The sequence below is a fragment of the Abrus precatorius genome, unplaced genomic scaffold (assembly GCF_003935025.1).
Source record: "Abrus precatorius isolate BTA unplaced genomic scaffold, Abrus_2018 Scaffold8, whole genome shotgun sequence".
In the NCBI taxonomy this organism is placed as follows: Eukaryota; Viridiplantae; Streptophyta; class Magnoliopsida; order Fabales; family Fabaceae; genus Abrus; species Abrus precatorius.
The window spans coordinates 6098284-6113391 of NW_020874428.1; the positions used below are offsets into that span (position 1 = coordinate 6098284).

General features: G+C 33.1%; 2 protein-coding genes across 2 annotated transcripts; both read left to right on the forward strand.

The window, feature by feature from the left end:
• The first annotated feature begins 9536 nt into the window (after nucleotides 1-9536).
• LOC113874139 lies at nucleotides 9537-11719 on the forward strand. The gene is made up of 3 exons (XM_027512362.1): nucleotides 9537-10091; nucleotides 10310-10846; nucleotides 11510-11719. Exons 1-3 carry the CDS (start codon nucleotides 9537-9539, stop codon nucleotides 11717-11719), a joined length of 1302 nt encoding a protein of 433 aa, XP_027368163.1.
• Nucleotides 11720-14008: 2289 nt separating this feature from the next.
• On the forward strand, nucleotides 14009-15101 carry LOC113848043. Its single transcript, XM_027477404.1, has 2 exons — nucleotides 14009-14351; nucleotides 14499-15101. Exons 1-2 carry the CDS (start codon nucleotides 14178-14180, stop codon nucleotides 14898-14900), a joined length of 576 nt encoding a protein of 191 aa, XP_027333205.1. The 5' UTR covers nucleotides 14009-14177; the 3' UTR covers nucleotides 14901-15101.
• The last annotated feature ends 7 nt before the right edge of the window (nucleotides 15102-15108 follow it).

Consider the following 15108-nt stretch of genomic DNA (forward strand, 5'->3'; position numbering starts at 1 on the left):
TCCACTAACTATTTTCAATCTATGATGGTCACTCCAGTAACAGGAGAAGACATAATTCCAGTGTACAGCTTTAGACCAGATGGATTTGCCATCTTTTCTGATAAATTTGATGGTCACTTCAATGTGTGATCTTGACTGTGATTGCTGGATGCACTTTAGTGATACATCTGATGAAGACTCAGATGATGATGATGAGGATAATTCACGAAAAAAGAAAAAGAAGCCTTGCAAGCCACTTCCTAAATAAAGAAGAAAAGACCCTAGATTTACTCTATTGATAGGAATCAGGAGAGAAAAAAACCTCTACCTATTTATCATGAAGCCCTAGAAATCTTAAGAAAAGAAGAACTTTTGTCCAAACCACTCAGTGATCCAGATATGATCATCTGGCCTCCTCTACCATGACTTTGTAATTCTTTTGCCTCTCCTCCCGAAAAAGTTCAGAATCCTTTTCCTTGCATGATGTTTTCTAAATACGATGAAGAATTTCCTTCTCTTAAAAGGAAAGTAGATCCTGTTACTAAGGTTAACACTAGACCTTTAGTAATCTCTTCTGAAGTCCAACTAGATGGAGTCTTAAAAGCTCAATCCCAAGTTGAAGAAGTTCTCAACTAGCAGACTTGGAATTCTTTGGCCCAAAATAAGTTTTTGAAAAAGATGGATGGAAAAATAAATCAAATTGCTGATTCTGTCCATAAAAATGATGAAAGACATCAATACTTATCTGACAAGCTCAGAAAGTATTACAAAGAATCTCAAAAGCAAATTGCTAGATTGGAGTTAGACATTTCAAAGCTAACTGAAGAAAAGGCTGTATTCACAGGAGAATACCACAAGAAAGACAAAGAAATCAGGAGATTAAAGGAGCATATCAAAGAAATGGATGAGTTAGTGTCGGCTAAACAGCAAAATAGATAACATGAAATAAATCCTTTTTTTGTTCCACCTCCTATTCAATCAAGCTACTATTCTCCTTTCAGTCCATCTTCTTTTTATTCTAGGGAGACATTTACAGCCCCTTCATACTCTCTCCCTTTAGCATATTGGCCAAAACCTGAGCCTATTCCTAAAAACTCAAAAGGAAAAGGAAATATGAGTATCTCATCTTCAGATACTATTAAAACAAAAGATTTAGATTCCTCAGAAGATGATCAATCTCATCCTCCAAAGAAATCCTCAAAAACTAGTAAAAAAAAAACTCATTTCTAAGGATTAGTAACTGAGAGAGAAAACATTACTGAAGATTCTGATTCTACTTTATTTGAAGGAGAAACAACTGGAGAATCTTCTGAAGTTTCAGATATGTCTGAAGAATCATCTGAAATAATCTCAACAAAAACAACGGAAACATTAAAAAATGATTTCACTAACATTACTGAAATGATGATGGTCCATACAGCTGAATTCAGCAATTTGAAAGGATCCTTTTATGATTCTCAGGAAGATGAAGAAGAAGTCAACAAGAGGGATAAAAAAGGATCCAAACTTAATGGAGGTCCTTATTTTACTCTCGATGATGTTTTTCCTCAACATTGGAGAAATAGATTACTTGATTTTAGTGCATGGCTTGACACAAAATTCATGAAAGTAAATGCTGATCCATATAAAACCATTGAAGAATTCTGCTGCAGAATGACTGGTTCTTTAAAAGAATGGTACCACAATCTTGGAAGTGTAAAACAAGACTCGTTTCATCAATTGACCAATACACGCTCAGTTCTTGGAGCAATTCACCAAGATTTTGTGGGAGACATGGATCTTTATAATAAAAAGGTCAAGCAAGATTATTTCGAAATGAAGTGTTGCTCACTGAAGAAAAGTTATCTGAATAAGCATCATAAGAGGGGTGGAAAGTTTTTATCTCCTCAATGGATATAATGATAACAGTCTCAAGTACTTATATTTCTTCTCTTCCCCAAGAATTACAACCTGAAATTCACAAGATGATTACTGCTCAAAGAAAAGACTTAACCAACTCAAGTCTTGGACAAATCCACTAGATGACTATAGAAGCTCTTGACAAACTTTGCAGACAACATTTGTTTTTTACAAATGTTATGAATCAGAGATCAAAATTCACTAAAGCCTGCAAGAAGAATTATCTTGAAATTGGCTGCAAAGACAAGAAGCGTGTCTGTTCATCCAAAAAGAAAGGAAAGATAAAGAAGTTCTCAAAAAAAAAAAAAAAAGAAGATAAAATTTTTTAAAAAGAAATTAAAAAAAGGGAAAAAAAAACAAAGACACTAGATGTTTTATATGTGGCAAGAGTGGGCATTTTGCAAAAAAATGTCCTAGCAAAGATCCAAAGCTCAAAATCTAATAAATTCATTAGATCCTATTGAAAGAGACATTGGATTAGAATACTCTGAGCAAGAAGAAGCTGACCAAGACACAATTTTTGCCATACAAAATTCTTCTGATGATTCCTCTGAGAAAGAAAATGATTTCATTCCACGTTACTCTGCATAAGAAGTTCAGAGTCTTACTCAAACTCCTTCACAACCTTATGTTGAAGTCCAAGTTCTCTCTTCAAAGTTTGCTACTCCAAAAAAGACTATTGCTTATATGGATACTAAAGCTTCAAGAACGATGATGAATCCAAACATTCTTTCCAAAGAAATTTGGAAAGAAAGATCCATCCTTTTTTGTAGCTGTTGATGGAAAGCTTTTCAAAAATGATCTAGTCTCAAAAATGCCCATTGGAATTAAATTTTTCTCAGACTATATAATTTGGATGAAAGTTATAGGAAGTCATCTTCCCAACAAAGATATTCTCTTAGGCATGGATGCCTACTGCCTTGCTGAAAAACACCAAATTCTTATGAAAGAGATCAAATTCAAAAGAAACTTCAAGCCTTATACTGATATCTTGAAGCTTTATTCCCTTGAATAATGTTCAGAAGAATATGCTGAAATCAAAGAAAAACTTAAAAAATTATGTGTTGAAGGGCATGAGAATTTTTCTCATCCAAATCCTATTTGGCACAATTTAGAATTCTTTATTTATCTTCCTTTTAAACTCAATGAAAATATCAATCCTACAAAAGCCACTTATCCTGAAATGAGTCTTAGTAATCTTCAACTAGCCAGACAAGAATGCAATGAACTCTTGAGATAAGGATTTATTGAGCCCACAAAGTCTGAATAGGCATGCTAAGCGTTTTATGTAGAGAAAAGATCAGAAAGACTGAGAGGAAAAAAAATGTTAGTTATTGATTACAAACCATCGAACCATCTCCTCAAAGATGATAAATTTCCTATTCCAAAGACTTCATCTCTTCATATTTTGATCAAAGAAGCCATGATCTTTTCAAAGTTTGATTTGAAATATGGTTTTTGGCAACTTGGGATTGATCCAACAGATCAATACAAAACTGCTTCCTGTATTCCTAATGCTTAATACCAATGGAAAGTACTCCTGTTTGGTCTGAAGGTTGCATCGTCACTATTTCAAAAAGCTATGACAAGAATCTTTGAGCCTATTCTAGACAGTATTTTCATCTACATAGATGATGTTCTTCTATTTTCAAAGGATAAAGAATCTCATAAGGTTCTTTTAAATAAGTTTTTTGGACTTGCTGATCTTCATAGAATTATGCTGTTTGAAAAGAATATACAATTGGCTCAAACCCAAATAAATTTTCTAGGAATGCATTTTTCTCAGGGAAATTATCAACCTCAACCTCATATTGCAAAAGAATTACTTAATTTTCTTGATGAAAATTTTTCTGTAAAACAGATTCAACAATTTCTAAGGGTCTTGAATTATATCAAAGATTTTATTCCTAATGTTGCCAAATATACAAGTCCTCTATCAAAGCTCTTAAGAAAAAAATCCTCCCTCATAGGATCCAGAACAAACTGAAGCTATTCGTCATCTGAAACAGATAGCTCAAAATCCTGCACCATTAAAGATTCTTGGAGAAAGAAAAAAAATTCTACAAACTAATGTCAGTGATCACTATTGAGGAACTGTTTTATTGGAAGAAATAAAAAGAAAGAAGGCTTACTGTGGACATACTAGTAGACAATTCAAAGAATCAGAAAAGTATTATCATACCACATACAAAGAATCTGTGGGGTAAAAAATGAAATTCAAAAATTTAATTTTCATTTAAGAGGACATAACTTTGAAGTCCAGATGGATAATTCCTCTTTTCCCGCACTTCTTAAATTAAAAAATAAGATGCCTCCTGATCCTCAAATTCTTAGCTTAAAGAATTGGTTCTCCAGGTATGATTTGTGTTAAACACATTAAAGGAGAAAAGAACATAGTCCTAGATCTGTTATCCCGTCCAAAAAAGCCTATTTCCATTGTTACTTTTGTACAAACCTAACCCTTGATATTCCCACTTAATAATGCAGAAGCCAGCTCTAGTGATAGTCCTTCTCACATGTTTCCACTAGATTTTGCCTGCAATCATATGTTTCATTATCTGGCACTCTCTCTTCATAATCATAGAGTTAAACCAAAACCTTCCTGGTTTCATCCAGATGCTCCTTAGCTAAATATTTTTGCCCTGTTAATGGAAACTCAAATGATTGAAGAAGACCTTTGGTACTTATGGTGTGTTTCTCTCTTGTTCCATTATCTCATAGTTTTTCCCACTTTCAAAATGTTTGAGTTTCTCAATAATTTCCAAAATGAGTCATCCCTCTTATGGAAATTATTAACCTGGTATCAACCCATTCCTTATTGGAAAAAAGATATCCAAACAGAAATGGAGAGGCTATCCATTTAGAAAGAGATTAATTTACCACCATCTGAGTTCCCAAGAAATGTTACTGTGGTAATCATTTATAGGCCTTACTTTGAACATCCAACTTCTAAGTTACTTTATACCTAGAATCAAGTTAGATTTTGAAATACATATGGAAGTATAAAGGATGTATTTGAACCAGAAAGACCACCTTTTCACCAGGCATATTTAATTACCCATCTTCATGTAATTGATGGAGTTCAAGAAGAAATGACCAAGGTAGATTCCACTTGTTCAAATCTAAAACCTATGGATATTATTTTCCCTCCAGATCCTCATGATGATAACATGTGGAATAAGATTCAACAAGTGGTTCCACCTCTTGTCTCTTCTAATCTTGCTTTCAGAAATTGGGAAAGAGAAGCACATGTCATTATTCGTGATGAAGCTGAATCATCACCAGCTGATACTGTGATGGTTTCTCAAGATCCTTATAACTCAGTAATGGATCAAGAAGGGTGAGGTATTGATGACGATCCAAATCTCTCTCCTAGTCATGAGCTTATCTTCAAGGACTGAAGAATCTCTAATAAAGAAACTTTATGTAATAAAGCATCTTTATGTATTATGTTTTTAATGTGACTTATATGTACTAAAAGCTTTATGCTTTGTTTGGTTGTTTAAAGTCTCTTTATGAAAAGGTCAAAATCTTATCCAAACCTTTATCATGTAATAATTTAGTTTGCTTTCCATCCTCTATATAAGGAGGAACTCTTGCCCTTTAGAGGCAGACCGAACTGAAATAAAACGTGTTTTTATATATCATGAGTTCTTTCTAAGTTTCTCTCTGAAAACTTTATTTATGATGATTATTCTCTAGTCTCTGACTAGAAGTAAGTATGCTCTACACTTGTCTTTTCATAAGGATCATGTGTATTAGAAAACTTCTAGGCAGTAGTCCAGTAGCTATGGTCCTTCTTATTATGGCTTTGATAGATTGATTTAACACGAGTATAAGAAAAATGCATATAGGTTTGCTCAATGTATTAGAAAGTGCTATATGTTTCCATTTCTATTATGATATTAAAGGCTCCCGACCACATATGGTATCAAAGCCTAACAGTTATCTTATCTTGAGTTCCTCAAGGTTTATAGGCTGAAAAGTTGACATGCACCTATCAGATAGATTGTATAAATAGTCGTCCTTGTCTGTAATAATGCCACGAACACCTGATTTAACTCAGAGCTTAAAGACTTTGTTAAAAAAAGGATAAATGTGATAGTCATCATAAATAAAGTGAGTAAGATCTTTACAACCATGAATACAACCACAAATACTATCCAATCTTAAAAAAGATATTAATATTTTATAACTTTTAAATATTAAAAGAATTAATGTTATTAATATAAAAATATTAAATATTTTATCAAATTTATGAGTATTATTATATTTATGAATATTATAACAGATACTAATTTCAAAAAAAAATTTATGATGCTTTCAGAATATATATAAAAAGTCATATATAATAATAAATTTATTAAAAATTATAAAATTGAATATAATAATAATATAAAAACTATTTTTTTATTATGTAATATCTAACTTTATTCAAACACAATCTCAACACTCATTTCCTTAATTTTCCATTTCATTGTCGCCACTTAATGCACAAAACGAAAATTTTACTTTATGAAAAAAATGTTTTTTTTTTCTTTTTTGTAAGAAAAATATTGATCTTAATAGACTAAGTGAGAACTTTTTACGAAAATAATATAAAAAATAAATAAAAATATTGAAATAGACTTCTCCTATAAATATTTACCAAATTAAACACTTTTATTGTTGAGTATAGAAATCGTGTCCTTGGGACTGAATCCTGATCTTCTATTTCACGTTCTTAAAATAAATTTATTGATAGAATACGGTTTTGGGGCAATCGAATTTCAGACATAATTTTAATTTTTTTTCATTTTAATCTTTTTTTGTTTTTATATAATAAAAAATATTATGTAATATTTTATGTTTATATAATTATATATTGTCAAATTTAATAATAAAAAGATTGTTTTAAATAATAAAATAAAATTTATTATTTAAATTATATTTTTTTACATTGTGAAAATAAATATTTATGTTATGTTAATTTGTGTGAAATAATAATTATATATTTATATTATGTGAAATAATAAAGAATATTATATTTAATATTTATTTGAATTTTAAAAAATATTTATATATCAAATTAATAAAATTAATAAATAATATTTAGGTATATATTTATTTGAATATGTAAATGATAACATATTTTTGAATTAGTATTTTTTTAAATTAAAAAAAATTGTATATAAGATGAATAAAAATAATAAAGAATATGATGTAAAAATTTAAAAGTATATTTAAAAGAAATTATAATTTATTAAATATTTAATAATTAAAATAACACATAACGCAATATTGATAACAACATTCATTAGTGATTTTCAGTATCACTATCTCCGTAATGATGTCCAGTTGCACAACGAGGACGACGTCTGTTACGTGCTGGATTTCGTCGTTGTGGAAATTCAGGATGAACTTGTGGAGGATTATCAAGTTCTAGTTGTTGGAATGTAGCTGGAGAACTATCAGGTTCATTAGGAAAATCTGGTTGGTAAAAAGACTGCATGTAACTTTGTGCTGAAGATGGAGTTGTAAAATCAACTCTAAATAAGTTTGTAAAAAAAATCCTTTGAAATTGTTGCAAACGAATGTCTTTTGTCCATTATGTTTGCATGTGGTGTGATATCTAGTGGAGGAATTGATGTAGTCTCGTGATACAATGGTGTGGAAGTCGTACCGGTGGCAAATGTTGTGGTAGTGTTTAACTGCTAATGGTTTCTCTTTGGATCTTGTAGTAGTGGTGGCACAGATAGAAAATAGATAGAATTAGTAATGTACCATTGCATGTAATCTCGTATGTGACACAATGGGCTTGACATTGGATGACCTGTTAATGTCAGGTCACTCTATTGTTTCACACATCGATCCATTAAGCATGTCTTATGATCCAATTTTCATCATGTCTTCCTCTCATGTCAATTGTGTGGAGATCATGCAAATTATTGGATGGACAAGGGACTTCTTTTAAGAGCCGAAATTGTAATTTTACTCTATCTGATTGGTGTCATTTAACAATTGTAAAACAAAGGATAGTGGTACATGAAGTCTACATTCAGACATCTCTATAAGCTTCCACATGCATTGTTGTTTGCAATTCTTGATATGGTGCCCATAAAAATTACAAATAAAATTAACTTTGTTAAATAAGATAATATATAAAACAAAATATCACAAGAAAAAAATAAAATTATATTTATGAAGATTTACCTGATTAGGTTGAATGTGGTCAAACATTGATCTGTATCCCACAACATCATTATGAGGTTTATTCCGAAAGTTGAGGACTCTACCCCCACTCCATCTGCACACTAGAGCGTATGTTGGTGGATTATTAGAAATTGGCGCAATATATGGCATGCGATACCATACCCAGGACATTAACAGTGATGCACAACCACCCATTGTTTTGCTCCCGACTTCTGTGGCCTTGCACATTTCCCTATACAACATAGCTAAACAAGCAAACCTCTAACTATATCTTCTAGCTCTTCTAATATTAGTTAATAAAGCTAAATACATAAGATGAACTTTGTTGCCTGTTTTGTCAGGCATCAAAACACCTCCAATCAAACCCAATATATATGCTCTAACATGAGCGTAAACCTGCTGTTCAGATGGTTCATCTGGTAATGGTAACATGTTGTCTCTCAGCCACTTCAATTTCACCATAGAGCCAATAAGTGTCTCTCTCTTGACTGGCATGATACCGAGATATAAGTCACACATATCCTCCCAGTCAAACATTATTGGAGCAATGACTGGTAATCCATCAATACTTAGCCCCAGTTGAAGTGCAACATCCTCTAGGGTTATGGTGCACTCCCCTGTTGGAAAATGGGACGTGTGAGTTTCAGGTCTCCACCTCTCGATCAAAGCTGTTATCAATGCATGATCCACCTTAAGATGCCTTAGCTTTGTCACCCCAGCAAAACCAAGTTCTTCAAGTAAAGGAACAATTAAAGGATTGGATTCTGGCATTGAATGACAGAAAGATAAAATCATGTTCTCAGTTTCTAGCATTTATTAACAAATTAGTAACATGATACGTAGATCTTGAAAGTCATATTTATTAAAACTTACCGTTCTTCCAATGAAGGCGGACCTGTGTTTGTTTTGCTGCCACAACAACATTTTTAGTAATGGATGCAGGTTTGAATGAAAACATATAGCCTTGATAAACATATTTATAGATAAACTTTGGTATGAGAGAGGTGCTTGTGGTGTCATGGAGAGGTCACTCTCACTCGTAAAACGTGTTTGGCAGAGGAGAGAGTTATTACTTGGAAAGAGAAAAAGCTTGTGCATATGGTGTCATTGAGAGGTCACCGCCACTCGTAAAACGTGTTTAGTAGAGGAGAGAGTCATTACTTAGGAGGAGAGAAAGCTTGTGCATGTAGTGTTATTGAGAGGTCACCATCATTCGTAAAACGTGTTTGGCAGAGGAGAGAGTCATTACTTGGAAAGAGAGAAAGCTTGTGCATGTGGTGTCATAGAGAGGTCACCATCACTCATAAAACGTGGTGAAGCTTTGAATGAGAGGGAATCCAATGCTACCGTTATAAATAGTCATGTAGGTTGTTCATTTTCTTCATTCACCCTTTTAAGCTTGTTGCTTGTTCTTGTGAACCTACTCCTTCTAAGTTTGTTCATCTTTCACTTGGTTCAATCTCAAAATGTCTTTAATTTATGTCATTGTTCACTTTGATGGTGTCATCAACCAATGTCCTAATGAAGGAGTCACGTTCACCTCACCATCAGCCAAATTGGTACATCTAAACAGAGGAGTGACTCTACAAAGGCTGAAGAAAGTCATCCACACCAAACTTCACCGAGATGAAAATGAAAGGGTGGAAATGATACATTTTTGCTACCCAATTAGACTTGACCCGAGGGTTAGCAACTACATATGTGTTCAGTTGAACGATGATGAGGATGTTAAGGCACTCTTCAACATCTATGATTCTAATCAACTTCAATCAAGTATAGAACTATATGTTACATTTGCCACCAACGTAACCCAGGTACCACAACTTTCACCTTACCAAACTTTCGAAACCATTAATCCATCTTTTCCAACTTATGATATGAATTACGACCTTCAGTCTTACACACAACTTCACACTGGTGGTTTCATAGACCTCAATGAAATACCCTCCCAGGCAATTGAAGTAGAGCCAATTGAAGAACATGCTATTATGGGTCTCCTAACCGAAGTTTTTGATCCTTTAGTAAGGATGAAGATGAAATAATGTCACAATAGCAGGATAATGAAGAATACTCCCTCCCAGTTCCAAATATTCCACCATCAGAACCATTACCATTATACCACCCACCTCCATATTTTTTGGACTTTTGCAGTCAAATACATGAACATGACTCTGAGTTTGGCCACGTCCTTGATTGTGAAATGGTTGTGTATCTGCCTGGAACACTATTTGTTGGCTAGCGCTTCCTGACAAAAGAACATGTGCAAGATGTCATAAACAGATTTCACATTGTCAATCACTGCACTTACAAAGTGAAGATGTTAAGCACAACTAGGCTTGTCATAGAATGCGTTCACAACGACTGTGACTGGAGATGTCGAGCTATATTGCTCACCAAAGAGCAACACTGGAAAATAATGAAGCTTGAAGGGTGCCATACATATGTTTCCCCACTCATTTCACAGGATCATAACAACTTGAGATCACGAATGATTTCTCAAACTATTCATGAAATTATTGAGGCTGATCCATCCACACCCATCACAACCATCATAGCTCACATCAAGTCCACCATGGGTTATACAATCAGCTACAGAAAGAAATGGTTGGGGAAACAACATGCCATTGAAAATATATTCGAAAATTGGGAGGAGTCATACCACAAGTTACCTAATATGTTGCAAGCAATGCAATGTTCCAGGTTTCATCTGGAAGTTGAGTACACAACTGGCGTACAAGGGTGGCTTGTTGGACGGGAAAAATGTGTTCTTCAAGAGGTTGTTTTGGACCTTCAGGCCATGCATTGATGGTTTTGCCTTCTGCAAACCAATTGTTCAAGTCGATGGAACATTTTTGTACGGCAAATACAAAGGGACTTTATTGGTGGCAGTTGCGCAAGACGGCCGCAAAAAGTTAATTCCCATTGCCTTTGCTGTGGTTGAAGGTGAAACCAGCGATGCATGGTTCTTTTTTTTTTAGAAACTTAAGGAGGTACGTAACCCTGCAAGAGGGGTTGTGCCTCATTTCGGATCGTCCCGAGGCCATAAGAAGTGGATACTCCAGAAGTGGAAGTGGTTGGACGGAAAACAATTCTGTCTATGTCTATTACATTAGACACATTGCACAAAACTTCATGAGATGATTCAAAAATCCTACACTTAAGAAAGATGTCATCAATATGGGTAATTTTAATTTTTTTTCATACTTTAAATTATCATTAATTTTTTTACACTTGTTAATTTGACATATTTTTTTCAGCATATGGGATGACTGAACCGAGATTCTTTTACTATTACAACATAGTAAAAGATAATAATCCTGAAGCTGCATAATGGTTAGATAATGTCCCAAGGGAAAAATGAGCACTGGCGTGGGACAATGGACGACGCTGGGGACACATGACAACAAACCTAGTGTAGTCAATCAATTCGATCTTGAAGAAAGCTAGAAATATGCCAATTTGCTCCATGGTCATGGCGACATACACCCGTTGCAACAAGATCTTCATTGAGAGAGGCAGGGAAGTAGATGCAATGATTAATGCTGGACATGTGTACTCAGAGGTTGCAACTAAAACAATTCAAGATGCACAGTCAAAGGCAAACACTCATAAGTTATCACCTTTGACCGAACAAGCACTAGATTTTTAGTAGAAAGTAGGAAGATTTACAATACGGTTAGATGAAATGTGGTGTGATTGTGGCAAGTTCCAAAAAGTTCACATCCCATGCTCGCATATACTTGCTTCATGCTTACACGCACACCACAACGTTGACATCTACATATCTCTTGCGTATTCCTTACAACAATTTTTTAAGGTATATAAAGGTCAGTTTGGAAAACTAAGACACGAAGACTATTGGCCAACCTGCACTGGCCCAACTTTGTGTCCAAATCTAGAACTGAAAAGAACTTTAAAGGGTCGACCCAAGTTCAGCAGGATAAGAACAAAGATGGACATTACAGAACAACAAAATTGTGCAAAAAATTGTTCCTATTGTCACACTCCTAATCACACAAAGAAGACATGTCCAAATATTGGTCATGCATCTAGTTCTCGCCATTGATTTCTTTTTTTGTACTAGGTTATAAAGAAAAAAGAAAAGCTAACTAGAGAGGACGTTGTATTAATAAATGTCATAGTTTTACTTTCCACGCAACAGCTCCTTCAATCACTTTTGCATATTAGTATTAAAATTTCTCATGTTGCATTTAAAATGAAATACTTATTCAAAATAATATTATTATATTAATATTCATAATTCATAATACATATTTACATATTCAAATAAATATATATCCAAACATTCTTTATTATTTTTATTAATTTGATATACAAATATCTTTTTAAATTCAAATACTTATTTAAAATAATATTTTTATATTAATATTAATAATTCATAACACAAATTTACATATTCAATATAATATTTTTTATTATTTCACATAATATAAATATATAATTATTATTTCACACAAATTAACATAATATAAATATTTATTTTCACATAATATAAAAATAAAAATATGATTCAAATAAATTTTATTTTATTATTAAAACAATCTTTTTATTATTAAATTTGACAATATATAATTATATAAACATAAAATATTACATAATATTTTTTTATTATATAAAAACAAAAAAAATTAAAACAAAAAAGATTAAAATTATATCTGGAATTCAGTTGCCAAAAAACCGAATTCTATCAACAAATCTATCTTAAGAACGTGAAATAGAAGATCAGGATTCGGTCCCAGAGACACAATTTCTATACCTCAACGGTAAAAGAGTTTAATTTAGTAAATATTTATGGTAGAAGTCTATTTCAGTATTTTTATTTATTTTTTATATTATTTTCGTAAAAAACTCGACTAAGTGAAGCTGATTTTTGGAAATAGGACAAGTGAATAAAACCAAAGCCCAAGAGGTAAGAGTGATGAGGAGCCGAATTAGACTTGTGTGGTTGCAGGAAAAATTTACAGGCAACACCAAACATTTAATGTTGATGTTTATCTACAAGTTGTTTTGTTTTACTTCTTCTCTTTCTATGTTGCTTAAAACCCTAGAGGAAATGGAGGGAGGTGACGCTGTTTTAATAATGTGAAGATCAAGGTTCAGACACATCATTATTAACAAAGCAACGTAGTTAACTCTCTTAACGGGTCACAAGTGTAGTCCAATTAACTGAAGGACGAACTGACGAACATGAATAATGGTATAATTTATAAGACCTGTGTTTTAGTTATAAATCATTTTAGATATTTATTCCACAAATATGAGATATTGGTCATTTTCACCTTTTTCTTTTTTGATGATCAGAGAAGCTTTCTTCCTTTTCTCGAAACCTTTATGTGCGGACAGCAACCTTTTTAAGATGTGTTTTTAACACTTTATTTATCATATTTTTAGTTTATTGTTTAAATTTATTAAAAATTATAAAAATAAGAAAAAAAATTTAAGCTAGTAATAAAAAATTACGACATTATTTTTTTAAGTTTAATATATTTTAATTAATAAATAAAAGTGTGTTAGAAAAAATACAATTTTTTGAACACTTTTTCCTTTAATGTCATGCGAGTCAGTTTCAACTTTCAATAATGCCACTTATCACAAAACGTACCGATGCTCTTGTCCCTTTCTGGATTATTATTATTATTATTATTTTCACGAAATAGCTTCAATTAAACGACAACCATTAACCAATTAACACAAATTCATCAAATAGCAGCATCTTCTGTTCGGTGGCAAGTCCTGTTTAAGCATGACTTTAGCTTCAAGTGTAACTCTGAACAAGCACCACTACTTACGGAGAGAACCTCACCAGAGGTATTTACTATTTGAAGCAGTCAAACAAGCATTTGAATCACAAGTTGAATTTTCTCAATATTCATAAAAAGTGTGTGTGTATGTCATTTTAACTTGCCTTTACCTTAAAGAACGGAAAGCTTAGTGGGGTTTCAGTAGGCTGCAAGGCCACTATCAATGAAGCAGATCAATTCGAGCATCAACACAAAGTGTTCATACAAGAGGGTATTGGTATTTGGTGGTTCAATATAATAATATATATCCTCTTGTGTGAAAATTTGGATCAAGTAGTTTCCACCATGGGTGTCTTCTACCATGAACATGAAGAGCCACCAAACCATACCAAGAGATGCAAATGCCTTGGTGAGACTCTGAAGGAAGTGTTTTCACACTGTCAAACTTTTAGTCGACGGCTTTCAACTACAAGCCTTGAGGATGAGTGCTTCAACAGTGATATTGATGAGGAACAGCAAGTACATTCAATCCACTTTTCAACTTTCATCATATTCATATACCCTTCTGAAAAGTTCTTCACTTTTGGTTATTGTGAATTCATGTTGAACTTTGAAGTTTGAAGTAACCTCAGAGGTAATTGTTGTTCTCTTGTGCAACTTCCTCAGGTTGTTGTCTCAGCAGTTAGAAGCCGAGCTATGGAAAAACAAAAGCACAAGTTAAGCCCATTGAAGGAAGTGTTTGTGACACACACAAAGGCACCAAGGGTGGTAGGTGATGGAGAACAAGATGAAAGAGAAGAGTTTTTGTCCGTTAAAAGTTGTCTCTCACGCTGTTCTTCAAGTGGAGAAGCATTTTATTCTGTGAAAACTAACCTTTCAAGGTGTTCAAGCATGAATGAACTTGACATCACAGAATTTTGGAGACGTTCAATGATTCAGGAGTTTTGTCATTGTGAGGGATGGCCTTTTGGTCTGTGCCGTAAAGCTGTGTTGCTTCCACCACTGCCCAAGTCTCCATCTGAGTCATGGCTGTCGCGGAAAATACAACGAAGCACCAAAGTTACTTGAATTTATGTAGCTTTTACTGAATTTGCCTTTCCTTTTTCAACTATGTCTAGAATTAGTAAGAATCAGAATTTAGTTTAAGATTATCAAATGAAATCAGAAATAGCTCTCAAGCTTCACTAAAGATATCTTTCAGAGACGAGAAAATTAATCCTTTGGGCTGCATAAAGATTATTAGTGTTTTTTGTCTGTCTTAAGTTTAAAGAACCCA

Coding starts and splice junctions, on each gene's coding strand:
- LOC113874139 (XM_027512362.1), top strand. CDS start 9,537: ATGTCTTTAATTTATGTCATTGTTCACTTTGATGGTGTCATCAACCAA. Junction 10,092..10,309: donor CCGAAGTTTTTGATCCTTTA/GTAAGGATGAAG, acceptor TTTGTTGGCTAG/CGCTTCCTGACAAAAGAACA. Junction 10,847..11,509: donor AAAAATGTGTTCTTCAAGAG/GTTGTTTTGGAC, acceptor TCGATCTTGAAG/AAAGCTAGAAATATGCCAAT.
- LOC113848043 (XM_027477404.1), top strand. CDS start 14,178: ATGGGTGTCTTCTACCATGAACATGAAGAGCCACCAAACCATACCAAG. Junction 14,352..14,498: donor ATATTGATGAGGAACAGCAA/GTACATTCAATC, acceptor CAACTTCCTCAG/GTTGTTGTCTCAGCAGTTAG.